Source organism: Prorops nasuta, unplaced genomic scaffold (assembly GCF_024137725.1).
Source record: "Prorops nasuta isolate Cenicafe-Biocafe unplaced genomic scaffold, Cenicafe_Pnas_1.2 PNAS00014, whole genome shotgun sequence".
Taxonomy (NCBI): Eukaryota; Metazoa; Arthropoda; class Insecta; order Hymenoptera; family Bethylidae; genus Prorops; species Prorops nasuta.
The window spans coordinates 5070818-5095799 of NW_027116811.1; the positions used below are offsets into that span (position 1 = coordinate 5070818).

Consider the following 24982-nt stretch of genomic DNA (forward strand, 5'->3'; position numbering starts at 1 on the left):
AATAGTCAGTTAAAGTTTATTTTTGTCTTTGCAACAAAATGTTATATATTATACATGTGATATATCGGTTTTGCATTACTACATATAAGTATAAATTGGTTTTACATTGAGTTAATTATTAATAACTTACATTTACGCTTTAATAATACATATGATGTACATATGTGTATCACTGCCTGTATTGTAACATTAAAACTTTAATGTAAAACTTTATAAATTTATATGATGATAAGGAACATACGTGTACTGTAAATATTTATATATAAATACAGAAGAAAGATTATAGAAAATTTATTCTTATTACGTAATACGATATTCCAAGGATTACGATTGTTAGAAATATTCTAAGATTATTAAATCCATGAATAATCATTTCATTAATCAGTAAATTTCACACGATTCTGAAATTGTCGTATGAAGAGAAAAATAGAAGAAATGTAAAGATTTTAAAATAGTGTTAATAATTCTTATTCAAAATATCAAGCAATCTGTAAAAACGTGTAAAGTTATGCAGTGTACTGAAAGAGGAAAGCTGAAGGTGTTCTAACAGGAATTAACCTTTGACCTCCATTTTTCTCGGTTACCACGTAATATTCTCGTCCATTGATGTAATGTTTTTTGCCAACGGACGAAGGAATGATCGATGCATCTTGATAAAAGGGAAAAGAGCCATTCTTCGGGATGTTTGAAGAACGATTCACCAGGAAAGCAGGATTCCTTGGTACGTCCTCGACAGAATTGTTAATCTTCCTTCCAAAACAACAAACACAATTTTGCTCGTGATCCCCAGTACCATTTTTCCCCTTTCGAAAGAGCAGCAAAATCAATTCCGTCACGAATATCACGAAAGAAGCTACGAAGCCACCAGCGACTACTTTGTAGGTCAAGGACAAATCTGCATTTCGAAGTCGACGTTCGCTGGACCTTAAATCGACAGGACAAATATCAGCCAGTGGCAGATCCTGTCTCTTCACGTATTGCACTATTCCACTTTCAGCCATCGTCAGCAATCTAAAAAACTTTCAATTAAAAACTGTAATTTCATTCAAAAAAAAAAAACTCACTCTTCGTTGATCAATTTTTCTATGGACGAATTCAGGGGAAAAGCAAAGGCACGATTTTTGATAAAAAATCCCTTAGGCATCACAACGTAAGTGCATCTTTTAGATTGCTCCATTTGCTTGGCAGTTTTATTCTTGTAGTCCCCGAAGATCAATGTTTGGAAATAGTGAGCTTCCCCGATGAAAATTTTATCTTAACAATAAAATTAATTACGTAATTCAATTAATCAGCTTTATACAAAAAATGTAATAAATATTTCACTTACTACTACTGATTATCTGCAGGATCTTTTCATCAGGAGACCGATACTCGTCGATGAACTTTCCATGGTACTTGGACTTGTTGAGTGGTGTCAATTCGGTCTCTGCGTCCTGCAACGAAGATTTTAACGATGACCTTGAAATTCATCCAAGGTCACTCAAGGTGCTCTTCAGCATCCCCACTTACCTGAGTGAGAAGAAACTGAACGGTTCGACCAGCAAAAGCCGCCCACTCGTAGTTTTTGCTTACCACGTCGTTCAAGGACTGAATTGGCAAGGTGAACTGAGGTTTCGTCAGGAAGGCCGTTAAATTAGCTGTGTAGAAGGACGTGAGGATCGTTATGAATATCCACCAAGTGGCGAACAGCATTCGAGTGGAATCTGCAAGAATAAACAAATAACTTGGGAATTTTATAAAGGAATTTTAATCATGATGGAAAAATAATGAAAATCGATCATCCACCTGACGTTGCTGAAATGGTGGCTCCTTGCTTCAACAAGGCGCCATAGACGAACCAAACGCAAGACTGCATAGTGTATTTTTCCGATTCCGCAGTCTTCCAGAATTTTCCTCTTAGAAAAACAAATACGTATATCAGTGGTCCCATGATTACCACAGAAATTAACACCAACAGCCACACGGTTCTGTCGAAAGGAGCCAGAAGACCGGAACCAGTCGCAGACTCTTCAGGCCTCTTCATCAGAACGGTCAATACTATTTCGTCCAGAGTTATACTGAACGAACAATAATTCAGCATTTTCGGTAGAACAGGCAAAAGAGCTACAGCCATATCTATTTCCTGCTCGAATTGTTTACATAATTATAAATTCTTTTGTTTTATATAAAATTTACCACAAAATTAAGATAATTAATAATCACTTTATTGTAAAGTTGGCCCAAAATTCCGGTCCTGTCATCGCCCAAAATTTGTTTCTCCGGTGGTACTATCGTATAAGTGAAATTTAATTTTTTGCTGAGGAGGTTCAACAAATAAAATGAGTAGCCTTTTCCAACCAGGGTGTCATTTTGCTCCTCTGTCCCTGAGAATGGCATGTCCTGAAAATTAGTGTTTAGAGTCAGGTCTTGGTCCTGTACGTAATTATGAAAAAGGGGGGGGGGGGGGTTAGGATCTGTTTATAAAAAAAATACTGAAAAGGAATAGTATGATATATATAGCATTCTCGTTGCCAAAGTTTAATTTCTACACGAGGAATCGTGCCTTTTAAGGGAGCACGCACGACGACACAGAAAGCGATCACTTTGGTTGCACGTGCAACCAATGACGTAACGGTGCAATTCCAGCGAAAATTAAGTAGGAGCAAAGTCCAAGCTAACCAACTTCTAGCCTTTTAACCCCTGATGCCTGGCGCCAGTCCACTCTTCGCGATGGACCGAATTCCACCATCAGCGAAAAGATCATTGCTGGGAATTAATTGACGTAAAAATAGCAATTCCTCTTCATCAAGAGTGAACTCGATCAGTCGACTCTGCGAAGACGTCGATGGAAAAGCCATGGGTTTTTTTAGTCACGAGTTAAATTAACGACGAACGTACGCACGTGGTTGTAAAAAAATTGACGTAAAAATAGTAATTCCTTTTAATCAAGAGTGAACTGGATGAGTCCAGTAAGAAAGATGTCGATGGAAAATTCATTGGCTCTTTTTATTTATTTATTAAATTAATGAGACAAATATATACTCATGTGGTTGTAAACAAATTGACGTAAAAATGGAAATTCCTTTTAATCAAGAGTGAACTGGATGAGTCTAGTACGAAGACGTGGATGGAAAAGTCATTGGCTATTTTTATTTATTTATTAAATTAATGAGACAAATACTGGAGAAAGTTTCGTAAAAGTTTGAAACATGATGGATGTTCTTTACGTGGTTGAAAAAAAATTGACCTAAAAGTACCAATAATTCCTTATTTTAATCAAGAGCGAAAACTCGACGAGTGGACTCTGCAAAAACATCGATGGAAAAGTCATAAGCTATTTTTATTTATTTATTAAATTAATGAGACAAATATATCCATGTGGTTGGAAAAAAATTGACGTAAAAATAGCAATTTTTTTTAATCAAGAGTGAACTGTATGATTCGACTCTTTAAAGACGTCGATGAGAAAGTCATAGCCTATTTTTATTTATTTATTAAATTAATAAAACAAAAATACAGGAAAAAGCTTTGCGACCACTCGGAGTATGATGGATGTTTCCCCACGTGGTTGAAAAAAAATTGACGGAATGATTTATCGATTTGCAGCTAAACGTCCCACTTTCGAGTGCTCGACGCGTTCGCCAGAATTATCGAAGGACGCGGCACACGATTGGCGCTTCCAAACCTCCAGATTCATGACGACTCGCGAAAGGGAAATGCACGTAATTATTCGCACCTTGAACTTGACTCGTCATAATTGGCAAAAATTTTATTTTCAATAAAAAGAGGCAACAATGTGGAAAAATCAAAGCATAATTTTTACGTTCATCAACAAAGTTATTTGATGACACTTTCAGAGTAATACGACTCGCGAAAGGGAAATGCACGTAATTATTCGCACCTTGAACTTGACTTGTCATAATTGGCAAAAATTTTATTTTCGAAAACAAGAGGCAAGAATGTGGAAAAATCAAAGCATAATTTTTACGTTCGTCAACCAAGTCATTTGATGACACTTTCAGAGTAATACGACTCGCGAAACAGAAATGCACGTAATTGTTTGCACCTTGAACTTGATTCGTTATAATTGGCAAAAATTTTATTTTCAATAACAATAAGAGGTAATAATGTAGAAAATCGAAGCTTATTACTGACGCTTCCAAATTTCCACATTTATAAAGATTCCCGAAAGGGAAATACACGTAATTATTATTGACACCTTGATCTTGACTCATTATAATTGGTAAAAGTTTTATTTTCGATAACAAGAGGCAACAATGTGGAAAAAATGAAACATAATTTTTACACTTCGCAACAAAGTCATTTGATGACGTTTCCAAACTTCCCGATTGATAAAAATTCCCGGAAGAGAAATGCACGTAATTATTATTCGTACCTTGACCTTGACTCATTATAACTGGCAAAAGTTTTGTTTCCAATAACAATAAGAGGCAACAATGTGGAAAAATCGAAGCATAATTTTTACACTTCTCAACAAAGTCATTTGAAGACGTTTCGAAAGCTCTGGATTGAAGAAGATTCCCGGAAGGGAAATACACGTAATTATTAATTGCACCTTGACCTTGACTCGTTATAATTGATAAAAAATTTATTTTCAATAACAAGAGTCAATAATGTGGAAAAATCGAAACATAATTTTTATAAGCGTTAAAAAAGTCATTTGAAGACACTTTCAGACTCATAACGACTCGCGGAAGAGAAATGCACGTAATTATTTTTCACACCTTGAACTTGACTCGTTAAAATTGGTAAAAGCTTTATTTTCAATAACAAGAGTCAATAACGTGGAAAAATCGAAGGATAAATATTATAAACGTCAACAAAGTCATTCGACTTACGGTGCGAGGCACGAAGGACTCGTATAGGAGCCATTACAATATTCTTGATTCGATAAAAAGGACGGTTAACGAGTTGGTAAATAACAGGGTGAGATATCGATTATTTAAATATCATAGCATTATTGATAACGCAGCTTATCGCGTATATAAAAAACTCTCTTAAAGCAATTGAAACTCCTGCATAAAAAATGTATTAAATAAGAAATAAAAAAAGTGATAAAAATTAAAATATCCTTTATCTTCAAAGCTGATGTTTTAATATTCGCTGGCACCGTGTTCGGGGACCAAAGAGTAATATTAAGAAAAAACATTAAATAAAAAATAAAAAAAGGGATAAAAGTTCAATTATCGTTTACCTTCAAAGTTGTTATTTTAATATTGGTTGTCATTGTTTTCGGGGACCAAAGATTAATATTAAGAAAAAACATTAAATAAGAAATAAAAAAAGGGATAAAACTTCAAATATCGTTTACCTCCAAAGTTGATATTTTAATATTTGTTGTCATTGTTTTCGAGGACCAACGATTAATATTGAAAAAAAATAAATAAAAAAAGTGATAACAATTAAAATATCGTTTACCTCCAAAGTTGATATTTTAATATTCGCTGGCATCGTGTTCGGGGACCAACGATTAACACTCTCTGGCGAAGTCTCTTCTTGGACACTGACGTCTAAAAATTGATCGAGTTAATTAACGAAAGGATACAAGAAATTAAAGAAAAAAAAAACATATATAGTACCTTGGCCATTGCAGAAATGAAAAATAAAATAGAAGAAAATTCCCAGAGACTTTATGATCCTTTTACGTCGCATTCTTCAGGAAAACTCTCGTGACTACATCCTGAAGTCCGTGTGACCGGAAGCTGCGCATCCGCGAGTCCTTCTCGATCACGCCGAAGGTCCTGCGGTCATCTTCTTGCAGCGAAAAAGCGAGGCTGATCGTTTCGATACGGATGAAACGAGCCAAACACATAAACTGACCACGAGGGGGTGGGTTTCACCCTGAAGCAGCTCTTGCGCCAGCGCAAACGCTCCATCCCCTATCTCTGCTCATCTTCGACTCTTCAAGGCCAACGCCATAACACCCTTCTACACACGTTCACCGCACGATTACCGAAAACCAGCCAATTCACAGGATCCTGCATATCGAATTTCGATCTCTTTGATGCAAACCTATGATTACATCGAGGTTTCATTGTGTTTACCGATGTCTGATGGCCAACCTAATGTACAGCATTTACTCAGGAGCTTGTAAAACGTGTCAAGTTTATTGCTAATTTATTTCGGTGGAGGGACTGAGTAAAAAGTGTCGAATTGTGTAAATAAAAACGATTTGAAGAAATGATCGTAATTTTATAATAAGAAAATATTTAATTATGTAAATAAAAACTATAGGAAGTATCGATTGTGATAATTTTGTAATAAAAAAATGTCAAGATCGTTGTTATTTCTTTTCGTTGGAGAGACTGAGTCAAAATTGACGAATTTGATAAAACAAAACGAGTAGAAGTATCGATTATAATTTTATAATAAAAAATATCAAGATCATTGTTAATTGATTTCGTTGGAGACACTGAGTAAAAATTGACGAATTTCATAAAAATAAAATGAGTTGAAGTATCGATTATAATTTTATAATTATTTGTTTGTTTAAATACTTTCAATCCATTTCTATGCTCATATGTATATAGCTATATGTTTTAATTTTCTGAATATCGAGTGTCAGCGAGAGAGCAGAAAAATGACTGTGAGGCTACCTTCACATGCGGTGTAAGATATGTACGGCGTACTACGCCAGCACCCAGCAGCATGCTTGCGTATTATCGCGAAAATGATTTGATTGGTTAATACGTTTTAGCGTAAGTTACGTTTACGCACCTTACACCGCATGTGAAAGCAGCCTGACTCGTTCAATTTAATGGCAAATAATTATAGTTGATAACGCTTGGTAATTATAATTACAATGAATTTAATATATTCGTTAAAATTACGTAAAACATGGTGCACGTTGCACGCGATGTGTTCTGACGTTTCGACACGCGACGATCGCTCGAACACTGTCATTTTGCCATTCTAAAATGAGATTATCTAAACTGTTGCAGGTTGTACTTTCAAGTGCCACGCCATAAATCGTTGCGCGCATAAAAAAATTTCTAGTGCGATTAAAACGAAGGAGAAGAGGTCATTTTCGATCAGACGTGCAAATTTGGTCGAATTGCGAAAAATCGATCAAAGGACTCGAGATAACTCGCCAAAGTACATGCAAACTCGAAACATTATTATGTCGATGAGATTGAAGTCGATGACTAAGATTTTAAACTCTGGTCATTTTGCCACACTATATGTTGCGAAAAATGGATCAAAGGACTCGCGATAATTCGCCAAATTACTTTCTGACTCAAAGAACTGTTACCTCGATGAGGTTGAAGATGGTGACTAAGATTTTAAAGTCAAGAACCACTTAAACGCATCAGAGTCATTTCTGGTATAATAATGTCCCTGTGACAATTGAACTTGCGTCACGAAGAGTTTTTTTCGCAACGTTTCAAAATAAAAGCAGTATATATATACTCGAAGAATCTGCAAAAATAATTAACAAATTACATCAATTATCAATACTAATCATATATATACAAATACATAAAAATTAATCAGAAAGGAAAATAAAAAAATCATTAGACTCTGAGGAACAAGTTTAGTTTTATTTTTAAATTGAAGTACATCTCATATAAATCACATGGTCTACGATCATACAAAGTTCTGCCATTTTGAAAAAAAAAATCGGCACATTTTCTCCACTCGTGATTCAAGGTGTACCGCGCCGGACACCCATACATGCATAAACACACAAAAATTAATCAGAAAGGAAAATAAAAAAATCCTTAGACTCTGAGGAACAAGTTTAGTTTTATTTTTAAATTGAAGTACATCTCATATAAATCACATGGTCTACGATCATACAAAGTTCTGCCGTTTTGACAAAAGAGCCCGGCACGCTTGCTCCACTCGCGGTTCAAGTTGTACCGCGCCGAAAGAGCCGAAAGAGAACTTCGCGCTATATATTACAGCCATTACGGGAAAATTGATGATTGTGACGCGTAGAAGAGGATGACGAGTGGAGGATACGGCTGGTGTGGATGGTGCTGATGGATATACATTGAAAAATAAAATCTATCTATAAAGAAGGGGGGAGGGGGTGGGTGTAGGAAAAGCGAGAATACAAAATATAATAAAAGAGATTACACGCTACAAATCGACGATAAAACCAGGTGGGTGCAAGCGACGAAGAGCTTTCCTTCAACTTAATTTGTTCCTTTCGTGCATTTTCACAAACCTCGATTCGTGGATCCAAGAGTCGATCGAAGGTCACGGCGAGTCGCCTACGAAATTTTCTTAAAATATTTTTTTTAAGGATGGGGGTGTAGGAAAAGCTATAAAACAAAATATAAAGGGGATTAAACTCTATAAATGGACGACAAAACCACGTGGGTGCAAGCAACGAAGAGCTTTTCTTCGAATTAATTCTTCCTTTCGTGCATTTTCACAATTTCGATTCGTGGATCCAAGAGTCGATCGAAGGTCACAGCGAATCGTGTACGGGATTTTCTCAACATGTTTTGTTTTCTTTTTTTAAGCTCTTCTTGAACGATTATATTTACACACGTTACAAGTTCTACGAATTATGATAATATCACGATGTATACGGTACATTGTAGTACGCTAGTATATATAATAAAAGGTCATTTAGAACATCACAGCCTCTGGCAGATAAACAAAAATACGCAAGCCAGTCAAAATGGTGTTCCGCAAAAGCCGTTGTTCCGGAGTTTCGTCCAGATTTTTTTATCTTTCATTGGATGGAGAGTTTGTGGGAATTTCGGTGTTTTTATTTTTTTTTCCACCGTGTCCTCCAGTTCTTCGGTGATCAACAGGGGCGATTGGGGTGTTCGATAAAAAAGTGACGCGGACGCCGGTCGATGCATCGGACGATTCTCGTCTCGCGTGACGGAGTTTCTTTTCACGTAACGCGTTATATGTCAAAGAATTATATATATATATATTAATCAGGAATAATGGACTCTCAAAAATTCCCTCGATGGTCTCATCGAACCTGTCACGATAAACGAACAAAAATTCACCAATTATACAATTTCCCCCACTAAATCTCGTTTCTTGACGAATAATAATAATCGTTATAAAATAATAAAAAAAAACTGAAAAATAAACAAGCATAATACGAATAAAAAATCGGCTTTTGCGGTTGGGCTTGAGGCGGAGTTGAAAAGGTGTGCTACGGAGACATTGAAGAGGAAAGGATAAGAGGGGTAATGGAGGGGGGAGAAGCATTCTCGAGCTTAATCGCTTAATTCTACGCAATACGGTAGGTGGATTTTTTTTGTGAATTTTTCTATAACATAAATTGCACGTTGATAAATGGACACCTAGTATATTTTTCGCTATAGTCCGGATGAGTACTGGTTTCTCGAAGGTGGTGCTCGTGGGGGTGGGGGTGCAGCAGGTGGAGCACGGAGAAGCGGATTTAGCCGGTTCGAGGGACGTAGGATCATCATCATCGTCATCGTCATCATTGCTCCTGGCAATAGCTGCGAAGTTCGTCGGTGGTGCAGGCCTTGACGCAGCACTCGTCGTAGACGCCTCGAGACTCGCGGCGGAATCGACCCGCGAATCGACTCAACATGGCGTTCGCCCTCTCCGGACTCAGTTGAGCCACGTATCCGTAGTCTCGCGACTCGAGCTCTGAAATAAACGCGAACCATTTCGTTCTGAGACTCCAGGATCCGGTTGGTGATTTTTGTGTAGGTTTTTGTGACGTCACACACTCACCCTGTCCACTCTTCTTGAACATCTGGTTGTACATCCCGTTGCAGACCATGTGGAGGGCGTTGGAGAGCTTAATGCCGCAGTATTTCGTGACTGTGTTCTGTGGTCTCTTCTGGGCATATTGGAAGATGTCCACCTGAGCGTGACCCAAGTCGGCTAGGATGATCACCAGTACGAGCAACACGGTCACGAAGATGCACAATCGATATGTGGACATCTGCAAGTAGAAGTGGTCAAGGATTTTACTGCTTTTTCTATAGGGGTTTCTTCTTTGTGGAGAACGTGATAGGGTTTTGAATATTTGTGGTGGTTAGGGTTTGTAGATTGGAAGGTTGAGAGTCACTGTAGTTTCTACGTGGCTGGTACTTAGAGACGAGACGTTATTCTTTTTTAAACAAAGTTTAATTATTTCTTATTTTGCTTACGTGTATTTTGGAATTTATTTCATTTCATTGAAACTTTGTGGCAATTTTGTAATATGGCATAAAGCACCTAGTGACTTAAAAACATCTTTTAGGTGTCGGTTAGTCAATTGGATGACTAAAAGATATCTATAGGATAACTTTTAGTCAAGTGTACTGTATGGGATATTTTATAATTTTTTTTATAATGTTATGTTTGGTTATATTTTAGCAAAAAATAATCGTTGTTCTTTGTAAAACTCATGTAGAAGAATTTTATGCGAAAATTTACCATTTGTTTTTATAATGCAATGTTGATGTTATGTTTTCTCTGTCATGCAGTGTTGATATTATTGCAATGTTGATATTATGTTGTCTTCTATAATGCAGTGTTCATATTTTGTTTACTAATATTTTAGCAAGAAATAATCTCTGTTCTTAGTATACCTGTATATATATATATATATACAAGAATTTTATTTATAAATACACGTTGTGCTGGGTGATCATAGACGGACCATTCTCCAGTTATCGAAATTCTATGAAGCCCCTGTATGTATATTCCCTAAGGCGAGTCAAACGCTGGTCATAAATTAATCTTCCTTGATCCGACACCGAAAACATCGAGAGCAACCAAGTATCGCGATTCGAGTTTCTACGTGCTCTAAATTTCTACGACATATACATACATATATATATATATATATATATATATATATATATTTCTATATTTTCTTATCCTTCTTTAGCAGCATCCAGTCAAAAATGTGCTTATCGTCGACATATTGGAACGAACGAGTGTTTACCAAGCTTGGTCGTTCCAAGTAATTAATGCTTTAACCGACTTTAACCAATGACTAAGAAGACGAGTGATTAAACGAACATAACGTGTTTTCAATGCTGCTTCTTTTCTTCAATGCTAATCTATTTACACTCCGATGCCTTGAGACGAAAAACTTTACCGTTATTTTCTTTTTTCTCCAAAAAATCTATTTCTCTTTTTTAATAAAATTTGAAATAATTGAGTCAATAATTAATATCTTATTAAAGCACAAAATCTCTTTACACAAACGTGGCTTTTTCCCCAAAAACTATATCTTTTCTTAGTAACAAAATGTGAAATAACAAAATTAATAATTAATTTCTTATTACAAAACAAAATTTATTTACACAATTATAACTTTCTCCCGAAAACTCAATTTCTCTTTACACAAAAATATTGCTTTACCTAAAAATCCATTTCTCCTCTGCAATATAACACCAAATAACAAAGTTAATAATTAATTCCTTATCACAAACCAAAATTCTTTTACAAAAGTAAATCGAATCTTGGACACAACGAGGAATGATCCAATTCGAAAATTTACTTACAAGCTCGACGATCCTCCACTCGATGTAAATTCATAAAAAAAAAACACTAACCTAAAGTGCCTCTATTAGAGAACAAGCTTTAACAAAAATAAAAAAAAATCCAGAAAATTACAGAAACGAGAGATTCGATCGCGGATACCTGGAAAAAAACGCATCGTTACGGGCCAGTGACCGTGACGATCGCTAATTACCGCTCGAATCGAGCGATAAAGCGCGCGAGCGGACAATAATGGAAAACTTGGCAAACTTCGCAGCTTTTATTTACTTATCGGAGCTTATTAAGCCCCGGTGCCGCGTGCAGGTCGCGGAGCATTTATTTTTAGATATCGGTCGTTTAAATATAAATTCCGCGGTGTAACGTATTGGCTTTGTTGTACCGAGAGAGAGAGAGAGAGAGAGAGAGAGAGCGATGCTCGGTTCGAATGGAAGGAATAAAAAATGGGGGAGGGCACGATCGTTAAAAGAATCGCCAAGTCTTCTGTGTATCGTGTCTTTGCGGTTGACCTTTGACCTCCCGTGATCCTTCCTCCCTGTTCCATCGAGTCCTCGACGAGTCGAGTCTCCTGAGTCTCTCCTCTCGTGGAAAAAAATTATTTTCGCGCTTATCTAGAGCAGCGAAAATGCAAATAAGGTCAATGACCTTGATAGGAACTGCCGAATGCGAGAAAAAAAGATCGCGTTTGGAGAACCGCGAGAAGGATTGTTCCGAGCGATATATATATATATATATCTTTGCGAGATGATCCAGACGAGCTTACAAATGCTTGGAGAACAACGAGCCTCGTAGCAAAAGCTCGGCTCGTTTGGGGGGAGGGCACGATCGTTAGAAGAATCGCCAAGTCTTCTGCGTACCGTGTCTTTGCGGTTGACCTTTGACCTGCCGTGATCCTTTCTCCCGATTCTCTCGAGTCCGCGACACGCCGAGTTTTGGCTCGAGTCTCCTGAGTCTCTTCTCGCGTGGAATCACTGTTTTCGAGCTTATCTCGAGGAGCGAAAATGGAAATAAGGTCAATGACCTTGATACGAACGGCCGAACGCGAGACAGCGTTTGGGGAACCGCGAGAAGGATCGTTCCAAGCAACATACATCCATGTATTTATGAGAGAGAGAGAGATATATATACAGCTTTGCAAGATACATATATCTTCGCAATATATATATATATATATACCTCAGCAAGATGATCCGGACGAGCATGGGACCGCCTGGAGCATAATGGGCGTAATAGCAAAAGCTCCGTTGCTTTATTGCTCACGTGGAGGCTCGCACGTCGAGTCACGTTGGGCTATTTTCCACTGCACGAGTTTAAAGCAAAAAAAACAATTTACCAACATTCCCCTTATCACCATCGTCCCCAAAAAAATCCCCAAATTGCTCGTCGCGTCACGAACAATCGCGCTGGTCCCTGCCTCGATCTCGAGACGCAGTACGTTCTGGGAGATCCTGTGGAATCTCGGTGGCTGATAATAACACGGCGTTCATTGGCTTCTCGCGTGATGGTAAACACAAGCCCGCTACGTAGATTCTTGCCTAAGGGAGAAAAGTCCGCGTGGATAGAGAAAAGAGGACTCGTTCCAGACCGTACACGATATTGCCACTTCCCCACAAGCATTTCGCTCGACTCCTCCTCGTCTTTCTTCCTCCAACCTACTCGCTCCCTGGCCGTTATCGCGCCGACAGAAACCACATCAGGCATAAACACGTACCTATAACGCACTCGGAAAGATACCGAGTGGTCTTCGAGTGCAGCTAACCTTTCGAACCAGTGCACTCGTTCGTGGAATTGCGAGGCTCTTCAGCAACGAGGTTGTTGATTTTCAAGAAGGTTTTCGTGCTTTTCGAATTTTCTCGATGTTCGTTCGTATGGGATTTAACCTTGTTTTTTGATGGCGCGTGGATCTTGGCTGACGAATACGTCGTGGTTATCGTCTTCAACATCCACACTCGATGCGAACCTTAGTCGTTGATCTCTCGACTATTGTTTTCCGGATGTTTGTTTCTTGGTTAAATATCGTTGTTATTGGGATCTCTAAAATTCTGGAGTTATATCTTCTGGTTGAGGAATTTTGTATTTGTTTACCAAAGAGAGAGAGAGAGAGAGAGAGAGAGAGAGAGAGAGAGGGAGAGAGATACTATTTTCCCTATGTCCCTCGGACGTCTCAAGCATAATGGACAATTTATTTATTCAAGTCCCCATTTTCCTCTTGTATATATATCCTATAAATAGAAATTTAGAGAGAGAAAAACTCGCGAGATAATTGAGTAGACTGCGGTCTATCGTTCGGAATATGACTCAACCAAAGTGATAAATTGCGTATATATATAAATGTATAGTGTTATTTTTGTACAAGTAAACTCATTGGTGCACACGAGGCATAAATCAGAATTTGAATGTTGAGAGAATCTTGAGGAATTTGATGGAATTTCGAGATGAAGAGGAAATTTAGTTGGCTTGGTTAAAAATGGCAGAAAGTGGACTTGGTATGTCGAGGTAAAACGTGATATGACGAGAACATGAGGAATAAAACAGAATTTGAACGTTGAGAGAATCTTAAGGAATTTGACAGAACTTTAAGATGATGAGGAAACTTAATCGGCTTGCTTAAAAATAGCAGAAAGTGGACTTACTACCTTGAGGCAAACATGACATCACAAAATAATCAACAAAGTATCACGAGAACCCAACGAATGAACCAAAATCTGAATATAGAGAGAATCATGAAAATTTTAACGGAGCTTCGAGATGATGAGGAAACTTAATCGGCCTGCTTAAAAATGGCAGAAAGTGGACTTACTTACTACGTCGAGGTAAAGCGTGATATCACAAGAGAATTAATAGAGTATCACGAGAATTATCACAGTCTGTCACTCGCGGATGACCTGGATGGCAGCAGCGACGTAAACACGAAGTTCCGGTGGACGTTGAAGAAACGGAAAACCTCGAAGAACAAGAACAAGAAGAAGAAGAAGTTTCCAAGGTTACACAATCTTCTCGAGTTCCCTTCAGATGATCATGAGATATTTCGATGGCGACGTCTTGGAAGAAGTTGAGGACTCTGCAGACTTCCGGTTATCTTCAGCCTCTCCCACTGCTTGGGATTCATTGATGCACGGCAGCAATTTTGAGGAAAATTGCCGATCGAGCTAATTCCTTTTCGCCTCTGCTTCATGCACGATCCTTTCTTCCCGAAGAACGAGTCGTTCCCTCTTCCGGTTCTCCACCGTTCCCGAGGGACTATGCACACTTTTACTGTCCACTCTTCAGGACTCACTGCATATATATATATATATATATATATTTGTTTTTGTCTCACCGAACTTTTAGCAAAAAAAACCTGAGGAATTTAGAGCCCGTGGGAAGAAAGGGGAATCGGGACTGGGATGGAGTCTGGATGAAAGGTGCGGACGATTTGGTACCCGCAGGGAGAGGAGAGAATGCGGCAGTAACGAGCCGATTGCACCGAGAGAGGAGAGAGAAACGAGTGTGCGACCATCACGGATTTCGTCGTCGCTGAGAGTCCAGCCCGGCGACTCGATATTGCCGAGGAAGAGAAAGAGTGGTGGAGCAGTGGCTCAAGCTTATACCAGTCGCGACACACGAGATTAATATGCCAGTTAGTCCAGTCATGATTTCTCACCCGAACGACCCGCAACCTCGCGAAAAACGCGTCGATGATTTTCCAGGCCATTCTCCGATCAACTCTGCCTCGATTCGTTCTTCTGCGTTGAGGGATTCGTACGAAATTGTTTATATATATATATATTTATTGAGAGAAAATTTTTTTTCAATGTTAGGAAATAAATATTGACTTGTTTTTAATAAACAATTGATTTAACCAAACGATAAAATTTTGATATAATATCAAGTCAGTATTTATTTGTGATTATTCGAGTATACAGTTATTTATATCTAATTATTTTCCTCAATGCATATGTATGTTTGATGATTTTTTAAGTTTGCGAACGATGGAGGTTGACAAATTCGAATTTGATCGTGATGCCTGAGTCAGAAGAAAGAAAATGAAATTTTTAGAGTCGAGTAATCTCGTGAAAATCACGTTAATAATTTTTCTTTATCAATCTCATTCATATAAAAAATATCGAGTTTAATTGATTATAATTTTTACTCTTTTATCAAGAGCATCGTTGATAATCAAGAAATATTATTACAAAAAAAGTCATGAAAACTAAATTAATTTAATTACTATATAAATTTTACGTTGATTTTCTCGTGAAAAATTCGTGAATGATTTTTCCACGGTGATACACTTATAAAATTGTCGAGGAGTTTGAATTGCCACTTACTCGATCGAGAATCATTCAAAATCAGAGAGCGTTACGTAACTGGTTGGTTAGGCAGAAAGTAAACTGGTGTCCATTGCCGGTGCACGCACGATTTACGCGCGAGCCACGCCATGACCCCTCGACCACATACCGCCTTCATTTCTCTCTCGTTAATAAAGCATATCTATATAAATTGATTGAAAGCTCGATCTCTCGAGACAAAAATTGCTATTTTTTTTCTAAGCAATTTTAGCGAGATCAATAAATCATGTCTTTGTAAATTGATCAAAAACTCGATTTCTCGAGACAAAAATTGCTAGAATCTTTTTTTTCAAATGAATTTTAACGAGGACAATAAAGCATATCTATATATATAAAAAATGATGGACAGCTCGATTTCTCGAGACAAAAATGGACTGAAATCTCGAGATCTGCAGGAAAAAATTACTAGAGTTTTCTTTTTTTTATAAGAAATTTTAGCAAAATCAATAAAGCATATCTGTATATCTAAAAATTAATTAAAAGTTCCATCTCTATCAAGAAAAGTCACTAGTTTCTTTTTCCAAGAAATTGAAACGAGGACGATTTACTAGATCCAGCGAGAATACCAAGAAACAATATATATATATATATATATATATAAACATGAAGAGTTAAAAGCTCGATTGGCAATTCTCCCCTAATCCGAGGACACTCGGTACAGATGCACCAGTGAATGAGTCGTGCATGCTACTATTATTGCTCTATAAGGTGAATCAAGCGTCATTTATAGAAAGCAACCGTCCCCCCCCCCCCCTCTCACCAACTATATATACAGAGTTCCAAGAATTTTAATCACTCGTCATTCCGTCTAGGCCCTTTCTTCCGCGTCTTTCCGACAATTGGACTGTTTTATTTTGAAGAGCTCGATTAATCGGAGAAGCCAACCAAGTGGACAATGCTACGTGGACAATTGTAAGAAGAAGGCACACGAGCATCGTGGCCCAGTTTCATTGGTTGGCAGGCCCTAATGGGCCACAATTACTGTAAACGTGATCACTGACGGATCAACTCTGGTAGACAGGGGTGCTCTTTTAAGAAATTAATCATACTTGCTTCATTCTCCTCGAATCGTCCACGTGATTGTAGTGATGAATTTATATATTATTTATTTTAATTTATTTCGATTTGTTTACATTTTGTTTTATTTTGTTCATTAAAATTTAAGCAAATAAAACTTTTCTTTCCCCAAACTCACTCGTTTTACATTATTCGATCACTTTATTTCTTCACAATGGCTGCAGCACTTTGTAGCTCGCTCCACCATGCAACCACGATGATTAATGAGTATATTTGATTAATTAGCTTCGTATGCACGTCCGAGTCATGATTCTAATCTCTCCAGAGTGGCATGTACTCTGTTTTAAATTTGCACTGTGGTACAACGACTACTTTGTGCTCGTGTATAATTTTGTAAATAACAAATATTATTCTTGCATTATTCCAAAATTTATATAAACTCTTCCAGTGAACCAGAGAATTTAATACATACTACGATATCGATCGAAGAAAATCTTGAGTGAAAATAAATTATCGTATCTCAAATGCATAAAAAAATCTGTAAATTTTCATAATTATTTATTACGTGTATATAAACATTCTGACCATTTTTTGTGAAGAAAATCAGTCGTAGTGGGATTAAAAACAGAGATTTATTATCGAGTACTCACCTTAACGTGAGCAGCGTGTTGCGAATGTTGCTTGGTGATGCACGGGGTTCTTGTGGTGACCGAAAAGGCGATCGCCTCCCTTATAAACACTCAGGGCGCCGGTAGTAATACTGAGCAACCGAGACGTGCTCATTTAACACGTTACGCGAATGATGCACCTGTCAGATACTCTTAATCGTACCTTACAGCCAATGGTAGTCCTTCCACAGGAAGGACATCAACTCGACTGTACACGATGGCCCATTTCGTAGGCAACAGCTGATTGGATCTTCCTCCCTGTTTCCCAAAAGACCCACTTCCGCCAGGGTCAGGAGCCTTTCGCCTTTCATTCAAAACTCTCACGACACCACTGACCCTGATTCATCATCCACAACGAGATCCCAGCATCCAATAATCTAATTATTTCAACAAAAAACCCCTCGAAAACTTGTCAATTTTCATTGACAATTTATTGTTGATATTTTACAGCTGGGGATTGTTGCAAGGAGTATTGGAAAATTGTGAAAGTTATTAAGAGAGATATGTGTTGGTTTTAATTTATGTTGGAAAATTAATTAGACTTTGTTGCAGGTGAGTTGAAATTTTTGTGCAATTCTTCTTGATGAACGTGTGAAGAAACTTGCTATAAGATATTAAAGAAGTTTGGAGAATCTAATATTAGCGTTTTTAATAATCTACTCATTTTAGATAAATTTATATATATAGTCCTTTCTCATTCATAAACTGTTATTAAATTTTCTAGCTGGGGATTATTGTAATGATTATGGGAAAATTGTGAAAGTTAACTATGGTTTAGTTTATGTTGAAAAATTAATTAGACTTTGCTGCAGGTGAGTTGAAAATTTTGTGTAATTCTTTTTTATGAACATATGAAGAAACTTACTATAAGATATTAAAGAAGCTTGGAGAATCTAATTTTAGCATTTTTAGTAATCTATTTATTTTAAATAAATTTATATAAATATAGTCTTTTTTCATTCATAAAGTGTAATTAAATTTTTCAGCTGAAAATTGCTGTAGTAAACAAAAGAAAATAATGAAAGTCAGCTGTTGTGTAAAATCAATGAGACATTGTTGCAGGTGAGGTAAAATTGTAAAGTAATTCTTTTCGATAGACGTGTGAATAAGCTTGCGATAAGATCCTCTTAAACAAGCTTGGAAAATCTAATTTTAGCATTTTTAATAATCTACTCATCTTAGATATATATATATATATATATATACATTGCATCTTTTTTAATCTATAAACTATTATTAAATTTTCCAGCTGGGGATTGTTGTAACGAGCAAAAAAAAATAAAAGTCAGCCATTGGTTAATCTACTTTGTAAAATTAATTAAACATTGTTGCAGGTGAATTAAAATGACAAAATAATTCTTTTCGATGTTCCTGTGAACCATTCGCTATACAATCTCTTTAAATAAGCTGAAAGAATCCAATTTTAGCATCTTTAATAATCTATTCAAAAATTATTATTACAATTTTCGAGCTGGAAATCGTTGCAACGAGCATAAAAAAAAATAAAGGTCAGCCATTGGTTAATCTACCATCTAAAATTAATTAAACATTGTTGCAGGTGAGTTAAAATTGCAAAATAATTCTTTTAGATGTTCTCGTGAACCGTTCGCTATACGATCCCCTTAAACAAGCCGAAAGAATCCAATTTTAGCTTCTTTAATAATCTACTCTTCTTAGATAAATTTATATATATAGTCTCTTCTCCTAAACATGCAAATGAAGTTACGCAACGAACCTTGAGACTTCGTTCGACCCCTAAATAAGAGAATGTTGCACGACAAATTCCCAAGTCATTAAAAATCAATATTTTAATCTCCAAAACTTGTTACATCAATAAACATCGTGTAATCATCAATGATCCAGATATGATTTATCATTAAACTTCTAAAATCATTGCACGTCATTCCCTTCTCAAATCATTTTTCTCAGCACCGATAAATAAGCTGCTGAAGTTTTTAAAACCTAAAAAAATTACAAAAAAATTGATAAATTCAAATAAACAATTCACTTCGCCAAAATTGATTCATCGTCACCTCCGTGAAGCTACTGAGTGATAAGACCATAAATCTGCCAGCTGTGATTGTTGCAGCGTATTGCGAACGACAGATGCAAATACTGATCATTCGAACATATTTTGGTGGAATAATGTACCATTCGCAGGTATAAAAAGCATCTGCAATACCTGTACTCTAAAAAAACGTATTTTTCATTAATTATCAAAAATTCACACTTGACCCTTGCCACAAAATTACCTCTGCGATAAGACATTCCCCAATGAGACAATAACCCAGCAACAATAAAAGTTGAGTAATCACGTACAAGCCAAAAATAATAAAATTCGTGTTTTGACCATCCTCAGAGCTCTGAAAATGAATAAATAAATAATATTTTACTCCACACTAAGAAAATAAATAATTACCCACCGCAATCCAATTGTACCCAGTGATGCAAAGTAAAATAGTAGTGCAGAGTAATTCAAACAATACAATTAAATTGCAAAAATCATCCAAATTTTTGCCAATTCTTATCAGGTGAATGTGTCTCTTCACGATATTCGAAAAATGTTTTTCGAATCCCATAGAATCCCTCAGAGTACTCTGAATCCTCGTGGAGAGAACCGCGTATTGGCCACAAATGTGCAGTGCCATAGTCACGAGGAGACAATCGGTTCCTATGAACCCAATAAAAATAACTGGCACTAGAAAACCTTGGCACACGTAAACTGCTATATATGTTTTTAGATCTTGAATGTCGAATAGCAAATCGTATCTTATTCGATAAGGTAGTGCATGGGGCTCGGTTCCATTTCCCAAATCTGCAAAATTTGATAAGAATTAAAACTCTTGATTTTTTTGCTTGAAAAAATTGCAAATGATAATTTTTTATTTTTACAGATGATCAGTCCTGTATCGTGGTGCACGAGTGGCCTCAAGTACCAAAATGTTGCAGTGATGGCAGCTGCTGGGAAAGCAGTTTTTATATAAAGCTTCGATATGCCACTGTACCTCAAAATCCCCAAGACTTCTTCGGGTGTCAAATAATTGTCAGAATAATAATCCTGTTTCATGTCGATAATCAAATCACTGATGAGGGACGTGTTTAGTCTGTAGGCGTCGAGTTTCAAGTGAATCATCAAATATGTAATCAGCTCGAGTATTACTTCGATGTAATCGAAGGCGTGTTTCGATTCAGTGAAATGTAAAAGCTCCATGGTGGCTAGAATTATATTCACTGATAAATAAAATATCGAGGGACCGAATAGCAAATTATTCGGTTTCAATGGCCAAACACCCACGAATTTTAGAATTTGATGATTCCACTCGAATGTTTTCCATGCTTTCGTTAATTGATTCTGTAACTGTTTGATTCTAATTTATTTTTTAGTTTATAAATAAATAATTGTTGGGAAGTGAAATAGAGGAATTTTTGAGTTTCAAATGAATCATCAAATACATAATCAGCTCGAGTATTATTTCTATGTAATCAAAGGCGTGTTTCGATTGAATGAAATGTAAAGGCCCATGGTGGCTAGAATTATATTCACAGATAAATAAAATATATTCACTGATAAATAGAATACTGAGGGTTCGAATAGTAAATTATTCGGTTTCAATGACAAAAAACCCACAAATTTTAGAATTTGATGATTCCACTCGAGTGTTTCCGATTTAATTGATTCTGTAACTGTTTGATCCTAATTTCTTTCTTAAATTAAAAACAAATAATTATTAGAAAATAAAACACAGAGTAATTTAGTTAACAGGATGAAGAACGAGGAAAGGTCTTAGGAAAGTTACTGGTTGTTCTCTTCAGCATTGCATTACTGAAGGTATAGACATAAGTATATAATCAGACATGCATACTTGCATTATTAAGGCGATTCGTTCTCAGCAATGGTCAAAAGACAACTTGGACGAAATAGCTGGTTGTCTTTGAACATCTTCATGGGATATCGTGAAAATGTTAAAAAAAAAACAAGAAATTGAGCCTTTGATGATTTATTAAGGAGCCACTTGCTTTTTCCCAATGCTCATTCACTGAGACCCATGATTATATTTTGTAGGTTTTTTCATGACAAAACTTTTCCTCTCTCTTCTGGTTTGCATGGTTTATCAAACACTCTTCATCTTCTAATATTTTAAAAAAATCATCACACAAAATACAGAAAAATAATGCTAATTAGGGTCGAGATCCATGAACATATTCATATATAGCACTATAACTCTATAAAAAATGGTGAAAGTTAATAAAGTTGTTACGTCATAAGTTTGGTTTCCCTTTTCTTCTGCTTTCTTCTGCACATTTAATACCAGTATTATTTTTTCAAGCTTTCTCATTACTTCGCTCACTCACGACTCTCAGTTGTATTTCATCCATAATCGAGACTGGAGCTCCCGTGACTCATTTAATTTTTCGTTTATGGAACGTTCCCTGCTGATCAGTCTTCGTTACGTCGATTAATTCGTGGACTACTGTTTCGTTCCCTAAATAATTTTCAATTTTTTTTTAATCTTTTAATTATTTTGGGAAAATTCTACTAGACTGTAGAATATATGTACTAGATGTCAATGACATTTTTATCGGTAACGATGCAGGTGGTGAATTGTAATGAATCACTGGCAAGATAATATTAAAGTGTCGTTTGTTCAACTGATAAGAAAAAAAAACTACTCAACGTTTCAGTGGTTAAGTTAATTTCTTTTTTTGTCAAACGATCGATGCTGCAGTAAAGTGAAAGTTATGGATATTTTTAACATTGATGCGAAGAAAGTATTTTTATTATAATCTTGAATAAAGTGTAATTAATATTAATTCCTGAAGGTAATTAAAATATAGACAATAGATAAAACTTTAATTTAGCAGACTTTAATTTTTACAAGCTATAGATTATTATATATATATATATATATATAGGTATAAAACTGCAGGTGGTGAATTGTAATGAATCACTGGCAAGATAATATTAAAGTGTCGTTTGTTCAACTGATAAGAAGAAAAAACTATTCAATGTCAGTGAAGAAGTTAATTTCTTTTTTTTCAAACGATCAATGCTACAATAAAGTGAAATTTATAGATAATTTAAAATTGACACTGTGAAGAAAACAATATTTTTGTTACAATCTTAAAAAAAAGTGCAATTAATGTTAATTTCTGAAGATTATCGAAGCATGGACGATATATTCAATTTTTATTTGGCAGAATTTAATATTTTCGAGCTGCATTTTATATATATATATATATATATATAGGTATGCATATGTATAGCACATAGAGAAAATTATTAGTGGATCTTCGCAGAACAATCTAGTGCATCTTTGCAATCTTTGCTATCTATAAAAAGAAAATAATAAATCATCGATAATAAGCGTCGAGCAAGAGTAGGATTATTATAAATCTAGAATAAATAAAAAAACACGGTAGTGTCTCGACGACAATTATTACAAAAAAATAGTCGTCGTGGGTCAATATTGGCCTAACATTGTAAAGGTTGTCAAAGATAATGGATACGACTTCATACACAGATCTCGTCAGTTGTTTGAAAAATCGAGGTAAAAAAAGGAGTAACGGGAGATACGAGATTGTTAAGTGGAAAAAACCAAAAAAATTAACATGTAGCCTTTTAAAAATAATAATCTCTCTACGAATTTTTTTTATTTCCTTGTCACAGATAGCTGTTGAGGGTCTAGTGAGATATGCAAGCTTCATATCAAACTGGACGCGATCTTTACTCTTCGTTCGATATAAAAAATTCCCTAGATTTTGGACTAGAAGTTAGTAACATTCTGAATTTAAAAGCTGAAGAAATTAACGTGTGGTCTTTTAAAAATAATAATGTATAAATAATTTTTTTATTTTCTTGTCACAGATAGTATCGTGTGATTTTAAAGATTGATATCAAACTGGACTCAATATTTACTCTTCGTTCGACACCAAAATTTTCCTAGATTTTGGGCTCCACTTCAGTAATATACAGAATTTGAAAGCTGAAGAGACGTGCCTATGGGAAAAGTGGTCATTTGTTGGGACCAGGATGCTGATATAATTGGAGAAGTGCTTTGATAGATTCTTTGGATTTATTTTCTCAGGTAATTCTACACTATCTTCTTAAATAAACCAAAATATAAATAAATGTTTAAATCCCCTAGTTGTCTGGTGTGTCGTTGTAAAAGTCTTGTATCTTATCTCGAAGCTGTTCAGATTTTTACATGATTAAATGGAGAACCAATATATAGTATAGATTACACTTCTATATGCAAGACTGTCTTAAATAATTTTATTGTAGAATTTTTTTTCATCAAGATTTATTGGTCAATTAATTTTAAATTATTTGTACCTATATACAATTAATAAATTATTATTAATTCGTGTGATTTTTTTATTTAGTAACATTTTTAATATTTTCTCTCAATTAGGATTTTTTTTATTATTATAATTCTTAGAGTTACTTGGGATAATTTATGAAGGTTTATAATATATTGGTACAAAATGGTTGAGGCACTATGTAGCTTGCACTACCCTATGAGACCACTATGATTAATTAGCTCCGTGTGTAAGGTAGATATTATACGTCCAGGTTAAGATTCTAATCTTTTAAAAGAGTGGACTGTGCTCGTGATTAAAATTGCGCCATAGCACATCATCCTCTTTGTTCCTCCAATGCTTTGTTTTTTCTTAATAAAGAAAATAAAAAATTTTAATTTTTACTTTAATAATATTCAAGACAAAAGAATCGTGAAAATTAATTATTACCACTTTTATGCATAAAATGTTTATTCATATACTGATAATTTTGTTTAATGCTAATATACAAAAATTAAGGAAAAATAAATTATAAAAAAATGTAATATATATATATATATAACACTGTATTTCTGTAGATCCAAGATTTCTTTAGAAATCTCGAACACTTGTCAGAATAAATAAAAATACTTGAGCTTTATGGGACCAAGTATAGTCGCGAAGTTTAATCAGACCAGTGTACATACTAATAAAACTATTAGGCAAAAGCTATAATTGCCTTCATAAAGCATAAACTTTCCACGCTGAACGAGATACAAAGCATCGTTAAAATTGTTAAAAACGTTATATAGAATAATAATAAATCTATAATATAATTTCCTTTTGGAAACTCTAAATGATTTATAATTCGTCGTGCTTATTCAAATGCACTGTTCTATACCAACGTGCTGATGCGTGCAGTTTATCTTCAAGCTTGAGCATCGTGTTACATTCGATCCGATAAACTCCTATCGCATTTTTTAGACACAGTTTTCCTATTGGACCAACAAATTATTCTCTTATTCTTTTTTTTAATCTTCCATTTCTTCAATAATCTCTCGATCAATAGGAACAATCAAAATTTTTAGATACAATTTTACTATTGCTTCAAAAAATTATTTTATCATTCCTTTTTTTTATTTTTTATTTCTTCAATAATCTCTCGATTAATTAGAACAATGAACATTGTTTAGATACAATTTTACTATTGCTTCAAAAAATTATTTTCTCATTCACTTT

The 24982-nt window shown here is 35.5% G+C and overlaps 2 protein-coding genes and 1 long non-coding RNA gene across 4 annotated transcripts; 1 reads left to right on the forward strand and 2 right to left on the reverse strand.

The window, feature by feature from the left end:
- Positions 1-96: 96 nt before the first annotated feature.
- On the reverse strand, positions 97-14936 carry LOC136778631 (glutamate receptor U1-like). 2 transcript variants are annotated; one of them, XM_066735651.1, is made up of 8 exons: positions 5580-6223; positions 5419-5510; positions 2203-2379; positions 1786-2122; positions 1510-1703; positions 1328-1433; positions 1065-1254; positions 97-1011 (listed from the first exon to the last, which is right to left on the reverse strand). In XM_066735651.1, exons 1-8 carry the CDS (start codon positions 5650-5652, stop codon positions 507-509), a joined length of 1674 nt encoding a protein of 557 aa, XP_066591748.1. In that variant the 5' UTR covers positions 5653-6223; the 3' UTR covers positions 97-506. The 2 variants fall into 2 exon arrangements, with proteins under 2 accessions (XP_066591748.1, XP_066591749.1); XM_066735652.1 differs by lacking the exons at positions 5419-5510; positions 5580-6223 and adding an exon at positions 14253-14936.
- Positions 7735-17497, reverse strand: LOC136778633 (LIRP-like). The gene is made up of 3 exons (XM_066735655.1): positions 17447-17497; positions 9685-9898; positions 7735-9597 (listed from the first exon to the last, which is right to left on the reverse strand). Exons 2-3 carry the CDS (start codon positions 9896-9898, stop codon positions 9425-9427), a joined length of 387 nt encoding a protein of 128 aa, XP_066591752.1. The 5' UTR covers positions 17447-17497; the 3' UTR covers positions 7735-9424.
- Positions 17498-23198: 5701 nt separating this feature from the next.
- On the forward strand, positions 23199-23749 carry LOC136778324 (uncharacterized). Its single transcript, XR_010823396.1, has 3 exons — positions 23199-23235; positions 23331-23550; positions 23611-23749. It is a non-coding gene; the product is annotated as an uncharacterized lncRNA (long non-coding RNA).
- Positions 23750-24982: the final 1233 nt, after the last annotated feature.

Excerpts from the sequence above, each read along its gene's own strand:
- LOC136778631 (XM_066735651.1), bottom strand. The coding sequence starts at position 5,652 with ATGCGACGTAAAAGGATCATAAAGTCTCTGGGAATTTTCTTCTATTTT. Across the intron at positions 5,511-5,579 it reads TCATTTCTGCAATGGCCAAG|ACGTCAGTGTCCAAGAAGAG; the intron begins GTACTATATATG and ends ATCAATTTTTAG. Across the intron at positions 1,255-1,327 it reads CCTGCAGATAATCAGTAGTA|ATAAAATTTTCATCGGGGAA; the intron begins GTAAGTGAAATA and ends TTTATTGTTAAG.
- LOC136778633 (XM_066735655.1), bottom strand. The coding sequence starts at position 9,898 with ATGTCCACATATCGATTGTGCATCTTCGTGACCGTGTTGCTCGTACTG. Across the intron at positions 9,598-9,684 it reads GTTCAAGAAGAGTGGACAGG|AGCTCGAGTCGCGAGACTAC; the intron begins GTGAGTGTGTGA and ends CGTTTATTTCAG.